The sequence below is a fragment of the Sander lucioperca genome, chromosome 6 (genome assembly GCF_008315115.2).
Source record: "Sander lucioperca isolate FBNREF2018 chromosome 6, SLUC_FBN_1.2, whole genome shotgun sequence".
In the NCBI taxonomy this organism is placed as follows: domain Eukaryota; kingdom Metazoa; phylum Chordata; class Actinopteri; order Perciformes; family Percidae; genus Sander; species Sander lucioperca.
In genome coordinates this window covers 36,270,533-36,283,719 of record NC_050178.1, presented here as the reverse complement: position 1 = coordinate 36,283,719, position 13,187 = coordinate 36,270,533, and the positions used below count along the sequence as shown (strand labels likewise).

The 13,187-nt window shown below is 39.5% G+C and overlaps 1 protein-coding gene across 3 annotated transcripts; it reads right to left on the bottom strand.

Annotated features, from left to right (window-relative positions):
• Positions 1-3,017: 3,017 nt before the first annotated feature.
• Positions 3,018-11,591, bottom strand: LOC116034979 (zinc finger protein 574-like). Of its 3 annotated transcripts, XR_004101253.2 has the most exons (3): positions 11,068-11,586; positions 7,364-7,510; positions 4,132-4,245 (listed from the first exon to the last, which is right to left on the bottom strand). XR_004101253.2 is itself a non-coding variant. In XM_031277823.2 (2 exons), the coding sequence occupies exons 1-2, from the start codon at positions 11,423-11,425 to the stop codon at positions 3,461-3,463; spliced, it is 1,143 nt and encodes a 380-aa protein (XP_031133683.2). In that variant the 5' UTR covers positions 11,426-11,591; the 3' UTR covers positions 3,018-3,460. The 3 variants fall into 3 exon arrangements, 1 of the variants encoding a protein (XP_031133683.2); XM_031277823.2 differs by lacking the exon at positions 7,364-7,510 and having other exon boundaries at positions 3,018-4,245; positions 11,068-11,591; XR_004101251.2 differs by lacking the exon at positions 4,132-4,245 and having other exon boundaries at positions 5,906-7,510; positions 11,068-11,587.
• Between the last annotated feature and the right edge of the window lie 1,596 nt (positions 11,592-13,187).

Genomic DNA, 13,187 nt, shown 5'->3' with positions numbered 1-13,187 from the left:
TATACATACAAATACATAGCCGATATTATCTCAATGAACGTGATTTAATCAAACCTGAATGACCAAATTAACATAAATAATGATAACACACACACACACACACACACACACACACACACACACACACACACACACACACACACACACACACACACACACACACACACACAGGTGACTGTGTGATGATCCTAGACTGAATGCTGTTTTTCTCCAGGTCTATCAGAAGAGATGGGGCAGTTTGTCATCTAATGAGTTTGCCCAGGCAGAGAGAGAGAGAGAGAGAGAGAGAGAGAGAGAGAGAGAGAGAGAGAGAGAGAGAGAGAGGGAGAGAGAGAGAGAGGGAGGGAGTGAATCTTACTGCTCTCAAGATGATAGAGAGCGATGGGGGCTTCCCTGAGTCTACTACACTGTTGACAACTCCTGTAAAGCCAAGTGCAAAATGCTCTGACAGCGTGGCTAATTTTACATCTCTTCTATCGTTCCTTCGCTTTTAATCTTTCATTTTCTCCCTCCACTGTCTCTTTCCCCCTCTCTCAAGAACACTCACACACACACACACACACACACACACACACACACACACACACTGTGACATCACACAAGTAGTTTTGTAGAGAGAAGACTAGAAAATATTCTTGTCTTGCTTGTTTTTGTTAATAATAAGTTGATGTAAATTGCTACATCCATGCAGTAACTGAATGCAAAGGCTCAGTATAACAATCAGTGGTTTTCTCGTAGTATTACACTTTTTACCTTTGACCTTTCATGTCACAAAAGTCCTCAAAAATCTCCACAGAATACAATAATTCAAATACAAAAAACATATGAGTGTAAATCTGGACTTGATTCTTGCTGTTGTTGTTGGATTACAGAAAAGCAATATCTCCATAGTATTTATAATGTTCTCGTGTTTTTTGTGCATGGAAGGTAACTGTTGACCTTTAACAGGCCAATGTGTAACCAAATATTTAAGCAGTGGAACTTGGTTTATTTCATACATTTCTATGTTATTCCCTTAAAGAAGTGTGGATATATCCTAGAAAGATTCAAAATTCTAATTAATTGACACATTCTCCCTGTGAGAATAGCTACTCATTAAAAACTAAAATAAAGTCAGCATTTTGCAGGAAAAACACTTATGCAATCTTTATTTTAATGTTTTAGTCATTTAGTTTGTGATTGGGTTCATTCAAAGACATTAGCAGCTGATATGCTGCTCCCTGCAGGCTCAGAGCCTGTCCTGTCCAATCACTCTGCTTTATTTGCATGTTATGTAATTGGGTGGCCTGCATGTGTGGCTGTGGGGAGGAAATTAAAAGGAACAATCTGATTCGCTCTTTCCAGGCAGGCAGAGGAGCAGTTTGTCTGCAGGCAGAGGTAAGGACACATACTTTATTTTTTTTTCATCTGTTTCATAATTCTTTGCATTATGCTTATCAATGAGAATGTAGACTGCTGATTGGTCCCACCAGTGTATTTGCTATAAGAGACTAGGTTTGCAGCACATGTTGAGGATAATATTGCAATTCCACACTTTTGCTGCATGACTTTATAAAGTCTGCTGCCTCACCACAGGGAAGCCTCTGCTATCAACTGGTGATAGATGTACACAGCTGCTCCAGGAGTCATTTTATTTTTCGTTACTTACACAGAGAGTAACTTTATGTGCTAAAAGATCGATGCAAAAATCGCTTTTTGTTTAGCCTCTGTTCAGTGTTCTGTCTTGATAGAAAAGCTTCTCTGTGCAGCTGATGCTTCTCTCATTTTTGGAATTTGATTTCCCAATTTTAGAAATAAGATTTCTACCCTGTCAGTGGCTGATGCATAGAAACATATGTCTACAAACAGTACAAAAAAAAGACCCATTATATAAATACCCAGGTTCCTTATCAGACAAGATGTTCCCACTGACCAAGAAGCCATATATGGAGCCTCTTTATCACCTCGACTCTACCAGACACAAGAAGACGTAGTCTCGGTCATCGTATTGGAATGTAACCAATGTGATACGAAAAAAACTAAAGATGACAGTCATGCATTTTTTACCATACACATCTGAATGTGTTTTTATTTAGCTTTATATTTTCATTGTCACATAGCTGGTTTACAACAGGTTCATAATATGACTGAACTTTGGCAAAAAAGAAAAAAATACAACTATGTACAATATATATACATATATATAAAAGAACTTTACAGTACAACATAGGTATCACTAGTTGACGTACGATGTACCACAATTGTACATGTTATCATGATGCACATTGAGAATCAGAAAGATGTTTAAAGCAGATTCAATTTAAAGTGTTGAAAGGCATCTGTTTTACCTTTTGTAATTAGTTTTTTTATGCTGCACAATGCAATTCTGGGGTTTCATATTAATGTTCACCAGAGGTTATGAACACAGAGGAAATGGTAGCTATAAACCTAAATGTCCAGCACATCTGTGGTCCACAATTTCAGAGAAGTAGTATTAATAATCCTCCAGTATTCTGTAGCATGGATAGTACTCCGCTGTCTTGTCTATTTTTATGTGACTTTGTATTTTTCTTTTTAAAGAGCTCATATTATGCTTTTTGGCTTTTTCCCTTTCCTTTATTGTGTTATATATCTTTTTTGTGCAGGTTATAGGTTTACAAAGTGAAAAATCCCAAAGTCCACCCCAAAGGGACTTACCATCTCCAACAGAAAACACTGTTCACCAACTGCTCCAAACAGCTCTATTGTAGTCCAGCCTTTACTTCCGTGACGAATGTGCATCACTTTGTAACACACGTTATAATGCTCGCCTAGCTGCTAGCATGGCACGCATACTCTGCTTCTGACTGGGTAGTAGTCCTTACCTAGCTACTGCGCATGTGCGACTCCCAACAAAGATGGAACAGAAGTGAGAGGTCTCACTCTGTAGCTAAAACAGAGAGCTCAACACACAGGGTGAAAAGAGGAGCTGCACCAATGTGCAGTACAACAAAAATATGGTGTTTTTTGAAAATTAAACCATGTAAACCTATTCTGATATAACCTCTAAATACAATTATGAACCTGAAAAGGAGCATAATATGAGCACTTTAATCTACGGAGTCTCTACAGGACTGGTTATTGAACTTCATTTTGTGTACCGTTCTGTAGTATTGAGTGGAAAGCTGTTGGAAGTTGGAATCAATTAGATTTAGAATTGTTTTTCATCAGAAAGTTCCTGATTCAAAAGGACTAGTTTAACATATCACTCAATATCATTTCAAAGTTTTTGTATGGCTATTTGTGTTAGACAACAGTCAACATTTGAGAAGTTTGGCTTGTGTACTAAACTATAAAATCTTCAAAGCAAAATTTAAAACCTTCTGGTATTGGTAAAATAACTCACAGGTGAAAACTCACTTGCCAAAACTCACAGGCGCTAGTATCGAAACGTTTAGACTGTATGCAACATAACTTCATTAATGACGTCTGTTCTGAATTTCTAGGCAGGACTTTGACTCGTGGAAAGTTTGACTCCGTGAACTTTTCGCATGTGCTTCTTCATGAGCAACCTTTCAGTAAATAACTCATCACAATCCCCACATTTGTACGGTCTCTCCTCTTTATGTTTGGCAAAAACGTGTTTCCTCAGAGTTGAACCCCTGTTAAAAGATTTGTCACAAATGTGACAGCTGAAAGGCTTCTCTCCTGTGTGAGTTCTTATGTGTTCTGTCATGTGTCCTTTCAGTTTAAAACACTTGCCACAGAAATGGCAGCTGTAGGGTCTCTCTCCTGTGTGTACTCTCATGTGGTTCTGCAGATTGCTCTGACAGGGGATGTGTTTGCCACATATGTGACAGTCAAAGTTCCCCTTGCTGTCATGTGACTTGCTCTCGTGTGTCTTGAGGTGCCAAGTAAGCACAGTTTTTTTGGTGAATATGTAGTTGCATATGTGGCAGCGATATAAGGTGGTACTCGTCTTCTCTTCAGAGTGCTCTGGATCCTCTGCAGGGCTTTGCTTCAGCTCTGTGCTCTCCTCTGCTGCTCTACAGTCTTCTAACTGCTGCACTGTTCGGATGAGTTCTTTCGTCAAGGCGTCCCCGTCATCACTGTCCTCCGCTGAAGGTTGCTCATCCATGCCGTTGATCCACAGTTCCTTCTCCTGCTCATCCTCCTCCGCTTTAATCTGGGAGGGTCCTGGCTCGTCCTGGCACACACCCAGGTTCCACTCCTGCTGTTTAGGGGGAATCTCCTCGGCGGATGTAGGTGCAGTTGGCTGTTTGGCATCTGCAAGGATGGAAACACAAATGCATTACATCTGTAGTACACATCAAAGTCGTCAGCGCCAAAATAGTGCTTCCATCAGTCCACACCCATCAGGAATTTTACCTTTGAGATCAGCCGCCTCAGCTCAGAGCCACATCAACTTCATGAAGGGACAAACCAGTCAAGAGTGGAAAGCTGGTCTACGCAACCCAGTAGAGCCTCAAACTAGGAACTATTTTCTTGTGTATGTGTGTTACACTAAAACATAACAATGAAAATCAATTACTATTTCATTTTAAGAAGTGAATTTAACAGATGTGTTTGCTGTATCTGGATACATGAAGGTGTATTGCCTTGTAACTACCTTCTAACATGAACAGTATACATGTAATCTTTCCTAAGTCTCAGAGGCATTATATCTCATAAGATTGAATGTGAATTCCCCCCCCCCCACTCCCCACACACACACTTCTCATTTGCTCAAACTGACTCAAATGTGATTGCTGGAGTGTTTTTGCAGTCAGTGTTTATATTCTCCAAACAGCCAAATGTGTGAGCAAACGTTTAGCTCAAGTTGAAACATTTTCAAATACCCAGAAACCCAAAGATTCTGCAGAGCAAATGTGCATCTGTGCATCTGTTCCAAACACTCAGCATCTTTCCATATAGTCATGCTGCCGCTAAGATTTGCTTTATAGTTGGTTAAGGTAACACAAGTTAGCAAATGCTCATCAGTCTTCTTTACTGAAGTATGTTCAATCAATCAAACTTTATTTGCATTGCACCTTTCATACACATTAGTGCAATTCAAACTATGAAATCACACGCTGGTGTGTACACCGGTGCACTTTAGGTGCCTTGGTATTGAGCACAACTCAAACTCATTAGCATATTATCAGCAAATATGTGCTTATCACACATATTGGTATCCACATAGGTCGACTTATAAGTACTTGCAGAACAGAAATGTTTGATTATCGGACTCATAATGGACAGCTTAAACAAAGTATCAAAAAGGAATGCAGCGGAACTAAAGATAGTGTATTAATTCCAGCATTTTTCTTCCTTGCCAAAACCTAGTACCTACACTACCCACAAGGCAACTGTATCGCTCGACAGTTTGGTCAGGAATTCAGGTGCGTTATGCCAGTAGCAGCTATTGTAGCCTCAAGCTGCCAGCCTCAAGCAGAGAGGAGGTGCGGGCCAGAGGTCTGGTAAGATCACTTCTTTCTAACTTGCTCAGACCCAACTGTCACTGACTCAAGTGACATCACTTGAGGCAATTCATCAGACTTCAAGGCAGCTACTTCTGAAGACACAAAACGCTTTAAACTACTTTTTTTTCTTATATGCAGTAGAACTTACCGTCACTGAACGTTAAAAGTGTCAAGTCTGTTGGTGTGATCATGTCACACCTGTAACTACACCCAACTGTGATGTCACAAACAACTGTGATGACACAGTGTACCAACACACCCTGGAGTACACTTCTACATCAATTTTCAATTTAATTAGAGCTTTTAATAACTAAATGATCCTTATCAAAATGTTTGTGTTCATATCAAAAAGGTCACATCTGCCAATATGTGGCTTTAAACCCTTTTGAAGTCCTGATTTTATACCCCCATTGTTCTTCACGTATATTGCTCACAGACACACAATGAATAAACTGCAGCAGTAATTACATGTACTGTAACTTTATTGGCATTACACTTTTCAAAAACAGGCAACATATTACATGCCAATAAGAACAAGGTCACATATGATTTAAGGAAGAATTTCAGGAAGTACAACCGCCAATAACAAAGCTATTAACAAATAAATAAAACAGTGCAAAAAGCTAATTTTATGTAATAGTAAAAGCCCTTGAGATTTGCAGGTGTAGCTTTATACACTTGTAAAATCCAGTTACTTAACTATTTGCTCGGTACACCGAGTGTTTCAGTATATTTCTACTGAGCATGTTACGTGTTATATTTGAAGCAGATTACAATTACAGCGACTCATCAGCAGAGCCACATGGAATCTGAGGCTGCAGATTTTTAAACAAAAAAAATAATAAATAATGAAACTCAGAAATGAAAACATCTCTACCCCAGGCAGAAATCAAAAGTCAGCTACATTCTGCAGATTTTCATTCAGCATCTCCGCTGAAAACTGAAAAAAAAAAAACAATCCGCTGATTCCATTTAGGTCTGCTCATCAGGAGCATAGATATAAAACTGTTTTATATCTATGATCAGGAGCATCTGAAAAGATTGAGTATAAGTGGAGTGGATAATAAAAGCTAATTTGGGGAAGCCCCAACGTCAATAAAACATACAAGCATAAAAGATAAACCTGTAAAGAAGCCCTCGTCACCAGAAGAAGCCATCAGACTCGGCGTATCTTCTCAACTTTAAACGGAAGTCAGCATCAGCGTTGTTACAGCAACAGAATTTCAGACAGAGAAGGTGACATCATGGACTGTCTTCATGGTCTGTTTGAACACAAAGAGCAGAGGAAAGCGCTGGCTTCACTGCATGCACTTAAACGGCATGTTCTCCCCGTGTTTGATCCTGGCGTGTTTAGTCATGCTCGAAGATCTGTTGAAGCTTTTCCCACAGATGTAGCAGATGTAAGGCCTTTCTGTAGTGCGACTCCTCATATGTTCTTTTCATATGAACTTCAGTTTGTATCTGTTACCCCAAATGCGACTGGAAAATGGTTTCTCATCAGCGTGTGGGCGTGCTCTCATGTGGCTGATCACTTGACTCCTGGTGTCTGTCAAAGGTGAAGCAGGTGTACACTGTTTTGGCCAGCTTTGATAAACTTGCATGAGCTGCGAGGTGCAATTTTAATTTGACTTTTTTCAGAAAAGGCTGACAGAAAATATTACAAAAAAAAAAACCATGTTTTTCTTCTTTGTGTACACTGGAGACACTCCAAAGGATGGTAATGGTTGGTCATCTTGTGATGGTATCTCATATTCCATGTGCTCTCCGACTGTTATAACTCGAGTTAGGATGTCTGGGATCTCATTTTCTTCACACACCCCAACAGGGACAATCTGAGTTAATGTGTCTGTAACACTGATGTATGCCGGACATTCGTGTCTGTAACACTGTTCTATGGCGGACATTCAGGTGTCTCCACAGACCTGGTCTAGAGTTCAATCAGTTCCTCTTTAATGGGCCGGATGACTGGCTCCTTGTTGGCCTCACTGGGAATACATGCCTTCTGTATCTGCTGCTCCTGAGCACAAACTCCTCCTGTGTCGGTGTGGGCAAATCGATCTGCCTTGAATCTGTAACAGTGGATAGGAAAATGTTTTTGGTAGCAGCTAGAAAAATAACTTGTCTGATCACACATGAACTAGATGATTGGAAACTCGAATGATCCCCAGCAGTGACGCTCGTCCTAACAGCAGCAGAGAATTAAAATGCAAGTTATGGTTAGAAAAATGCACTTTGAGCACACCGAACATTATAAAACACAATTCTGATGTGCATGTGATGCAAGTGTGATTCACAAACTCACACAATAACTGCTTGCGAGCATATGACCTCTTACACAGGAGGTAGTAATACCATAGCAAGGTACCTGAGCAAATGGTGCCTAATTGTGATTGGGTTAAATGGCTCTAAATGCAACACAACACCACAGTCAACATCCACACTCAGAAGGCATTGAAACTCTAGTCTCTACAACACTGCTGTCACATTACTGGCTGTCTTTACTCCTACTGGTTTTAAGGCAGAATGTTGCTTCTCCTTTGAGGTGTCGCACAATTACACTATATGGAAAAATGCACAATTCAGCGCTGCTCACACTCATGCTGCGTTCGCGTCATATGGGATGGATGGTAGAGGTGAGAAAGATTCCTATGTTAACAACATGTCATCAAGATGGTTGTATGATGACAGAGTTGGTCATGTGATGATTAAAATACTATGGACTACAGTAATTATGACTCAGATGTTGAAGTGAACGATATTTACAAGTCAGAAACTCAAAATTCCGATAGGAGATGAACCTGACATTAGCCTCGTGTGGGGGGACCCATCATCTTGTAATTCCAAATGCAGTTTACTGCTGAGTCCATGCTGTGCATGTGCTTTGATACTGTTCAGCCTTGTTGTAGTTGTTTTTTCTTCGTTTTTGGCTTAAGGTCAATGACCTAAATTTCTCCCACAATCACAACATGCTTTTTTTCGAGACACTCCAAACAGAAAATGACTGGGAGTTAAGGGGCCTAACTCCACATTCAGTCAGGCTGTACTTGAATAACACCAGAAAGATACAAGACCACTAGTCTCGCATTGCCAGACCTTCCTCCACAGCACTGCGAAGGAGGGTCTGGCGAGTCCACACAGCATTCTGGGATGGGAGAAAAACATACTCTCGTTTATTGGCATTTCTTTAAAACCAATCACAAATCATCTTGAGCAGTGCTAAGCGCCGAGCATAGTCACGGTGCCTCTGCAAAATAGCCTCGGGAAGGAACTTGTTTTGGTGGAACATGTGTAAGTTCAAAGGACAGTCCCTCCAGGATTTCGCGATGCTGCGATCGCGCCAATTCACGCAATTCAACCAATCACCACGACTTTGGTGCAACTCGCAATTTTGACCAATCACCGCAACTTTTCTGCAAATTTGACCAATAACCGGAGTTTCCCGCGACTTCAACCAATCCCAGCAGTCCCACGTGCCAGACTTTATGTCAGTATGTGACTCTGAGAGCCACTGACCAAGCGGGAGTGAGAACGGGTTGACGTCACACGTACGTTGCCGAATACATTTCCTTGTAAGACGAGACGTGTGTGACTCGAACATCTCACATTTACCAACAAAACGTACAGCGAAAGACCGTGCAAAACATTTCAGACCGTCCTGCCAACCTGTATACATTTTAACATCAATGTACGCTGTAACGTTTTTTCACGATAAAGACCAGCCATTTTCATAGTATACCAATATTTGCAGCATCCTGAGCCTTTTTGGTAAGGTTACTAGGAAAACTCAGCCCAGAGTAGTTTTATTCTCCCCGAAACAAGTTTCCTTTTTATTTTTAAAGAACTATACAAAAAAAAAAACGCAACTTTTTTTGCAACTTTCTCCATCTCCCACAACTTAATTGCAACAAACATACAAAAGACTTTGCAACTTTTATTGAATTTTTTTTTTACAAAAGCTCCTGCAAAATCAGGCATTTTGGGCCATGACAATCTCAAAAAAAGGCCGCGAAATCCTGGAGGGACTGAAAGGATGTTTTAGTCGTGCAACTGAAAACTCAAGATTGGACAGATAGTCTAGCTAGCGGTCTGGATTTACCCTGCAGAGATCTGAGGAGCAGTTAACCATAGTCCTCATAAATCCACTGGAGTTTAAAATTACAACACAAAGAAAGCAGAAGGTAAGGGGACATCCGAAAAAGGACATCCGAAAAGAGTGACATCCGGGGGAATTTCCGGAAGAACGAGAGCAATCCCGGAAGTGGAACGTCGTGGATATAGACTACAAGGTTAGAATTACAAACAGGAAATTACAATAGAGATCCAAAATGCAGTTACAATATGCAACATCACATCAAGAACAAATTCATTAACACATGCTACCTTTAACAAAATGTTCACACAATTTTAAAGCTTTTTATGAAAATGCATTTAAGCAGCTCCTCCACTACATGCTTTGCATGCAACCTTGGCTTTTATGTTAACATTAATGGTGTCCTCTTGGTGAGTAGTAGGCAGTGTTTAACTACTCTGGAGTAAAACAAAAACAAACAAACAAAACAAAATGCATTTGAAAATAGAGAAACCAGTTGTCTCGATAGAAACATTTAGCTTATTACGTTGTTTTTTTTTTTTTTCCTTCTTGCAAGATAGGAGTTTTAGTGTTGCTTTAGTGTTGATTGACCATATTACTTGGCATATCCCTATCCCGAGATGTTTTCATGTTTACTCTCCTACCTCATATTATTTGCAAATTTGCATAATACATTGGGTTCTGATATGACATACAGTACATTTGAACAAGTCTAAAATAAAGCTCATTGAGTCAACTGACAATGTGTGTAAGTTTTTTTTATCTACACAAAAGTATGTACTTTTTTAATGTAGAAAAAGTAGTGGTCCTGTTTCAGTAGTGAGAACAAATTAAGCGCATTCATCACACATTATGTGCACATTGCACTCTTCCACCAACCTGAAGTGGGGAGAGGAGAAGTATAAAATTAAAAAGTCGATTTAATAAAATGGTGTACTGTTAGCTGTATCAATTAAATGCCAAATTTACCAGTGTATCCTTTAAAAATATATCATAACATGCATGTTTTACAAGTAGTACATTCGTCCCAATAAATAAAGTCACTTTTAATTAACATATTTTTGTAGGTAAGTTTGGCGTTTCCCTCTACACAATAAAACGTGCTGGGTCGTATGATGGTGTTAAGAGTACCAGAATTACCAGAGGTCAGTGGATGTTACCTTCAATATACAAGCGTAAAATGTGTCTTTAAGAAGAAAGTATTCATATATGTGCTGTATTTAACAAGAAAACATGTTGTTGCCGCAGTGTCTTGCTACAACGAATATTATAAATACTGATAGACAGCCTATATAAAAGAAGGCCATATTAGGCTACGTTACACAAAACGTAAATATAGTTTTATTTTGAAAATTGACGGAACATGTTTACCGTCTTCTTGACAGCCAGGCTACCTGCTAGGAAACTGTAACGCTAGCTAACATGGCTTGATAAGGTAGCTGAATACAAAGCCCGTAACTAACTTTACACGGTGTTATCTGATGTGGTTTAGTTAACTAATGGCTAATCATAGTGTTAGCTAACTAAGAAACATACCTGCCCTGTGCAGTCTTATCTCTGGTTTGTAGACCAAATCCAGCAGCCGCTGCAACCTCTGGTTCTCCAGTTTTGTTTGGTACACCTCCTCCTGATAGTCTATTATTGTCTTCTCAACGAATCCATAGATGTCTACCGCAGCTGCTGTTAATCTTTCCGTCAGAAAGACGTTAAACGACTGAAGCGTAACGTTAGCCATCTTGCAACCTGACTGTTGGCTCTCTCTGTAGTCGTGTTCCAGCCTACCTTTGGCAAAGCTAAAACATGTAACAAGGGTCATACCGCCACCTACTGGGCTGGACTGTGTATAACTAGAAAACAGAAGTCTTGTCTGGCTGTATTGGCTATAATCATACATTTTAAAACCAATCAACACTACAATTTACCTGACATCACTTTTTGTTGCAAGACAGCGTGTATCTGTTACAAATCCTTAATAGTAAGATTGTACCGTTACACTCTAGGTACAGTTTAACCGGTTAAAGTGAGGAGTCATTGTATCTGTGACTGCTAAACTCTTCCTACTAATGAAAAAAACACCTAAACTGAATACTTAGAGATATGCGAGCAGCTCAAGGGATGGCAGTGTTGCTCATTGACAAATATCCATCGGTCCAATAGGCTACTTTGATTAATGCCCAAATATCTAAACAACTTCCCACATTCCCACCAGCTTCACCTGTACTTTGTGTTTACTGCTAATAAGCACATACTAAGATGGTGAACATTAATCCTGCTAAATATTCATCATGTTTTTATTGTCATTGTGAGCATGCTGAGGTGATGATGATTTAGCTCAAGCACTGCTGTGCCCCAGTACAGCCTTACAGAGCCGCTGGCATGGCTGTAGACCATATTGACAGATGTGCCAATATGAAAACATTTATTGTTCTTCTCCCAAACTAAGCCAATAGTGTTTAATGCTTTTGAAACAGACAGACATACAAGGACTTTGCTTCAATACAATGTTGACATCTGCATTTCTCATGTCTATGCACTCTGGTTGATGTAGAAAACCCAGAGTTAACAAAGCCAGCTGATAACCAGCTTCATAACACCTGTATCTGTTGCTAATAGAAAACATGGAACATATTAGTCAAAAGAGATTGGCCTTTCCACACAGAGGAGCAAAGTGAAAAAACATGGAAAATATTTTAGCTTCTGTAGAAAGGCATGTCAAACCTTAATGGGCAACCACTGAGTAATAAGGGATCATGAAAAAATAGTGTTTTTAACTGATGCACAAAAGATTCATATTATGTTTTAGGGCTGGGCAATATCTTATTATATCGAAATTGTGATATGAGACTAGATACTGTCTTAGATTTTGTCATAGTGTGTCATTTTTGACGTAATATGGTAATATGACATAAGTGATGTCTTTTCCCGGTTTTAAAGGCTGCACTACGGTAAAGTGATGTAATTTTCTGAACTTACCAGACTGTTCTAGCTGTTCTATTATTTTGCCTTAACCCACTTAGTAATTTTATCTACATTACTGATGATAATTTATCAAAAAATCTCATTCGGTAAACATTTTGTAAAATGCACTGTCAACCCTACAGTATTGTTGCAATATCGATATCGATTTGGTCATGAGTGGTAAGAGCAAATTACGTTTAACCATGTATCCAGCTAATTTAAATAGCTCATGTTACTGTATTGTGTGGACAGTTAACTTCATTTAATGTTGTATGTGGTGTTTTCTTTTGGCGGGGTGCAAATGTTCCACCAAAACAAGTTCCTTCCCGAGACTATTTTGCAGATTCACAGTCCCTGCATCCAGAGCTTAGTTCCGCCCAAGATGATTGTGGTTGGTTTAAAAAATTGTAAACAACCCAGAGCGGGTTTTTTTTTCTCCAATTCCAGAATGTAGAATGTGTAGCCAGACGTTACTCCACAGCTTGTGGAGATTGGTCTGGCAATGCGAGACTATAGTATCCACTCAGTTGAAGTGCCAGGAAGAAGATCACCCTCTTCATGGCCATACAAAATAGTTTATTTAGCTTAAGAAATAGGAGAATTTTCTCAAACCATAACGGAACATAATCTTTCCATTTATTAGAAAATATCCCACTCAAAGTTAGTCACCAAATTTGGAAATAGGCTAAGGCGGCTAT

Coding starts and splice junctions, on each gene's coding strand:
- LOC116034979 (XM_031277823.2), bottom strand. CDS start 11,425: ATGTATGATTATAGCCAATACAGCCAGACAAGACTTCTGTTTTCTAGT. Junction 4,246..11,067: donor GATAAGACTGCACAGGGCAG/GTATGTTTCTTA, acceptor CCATCCTTGCAG/ATGCCAAACAGCCAACTGCA.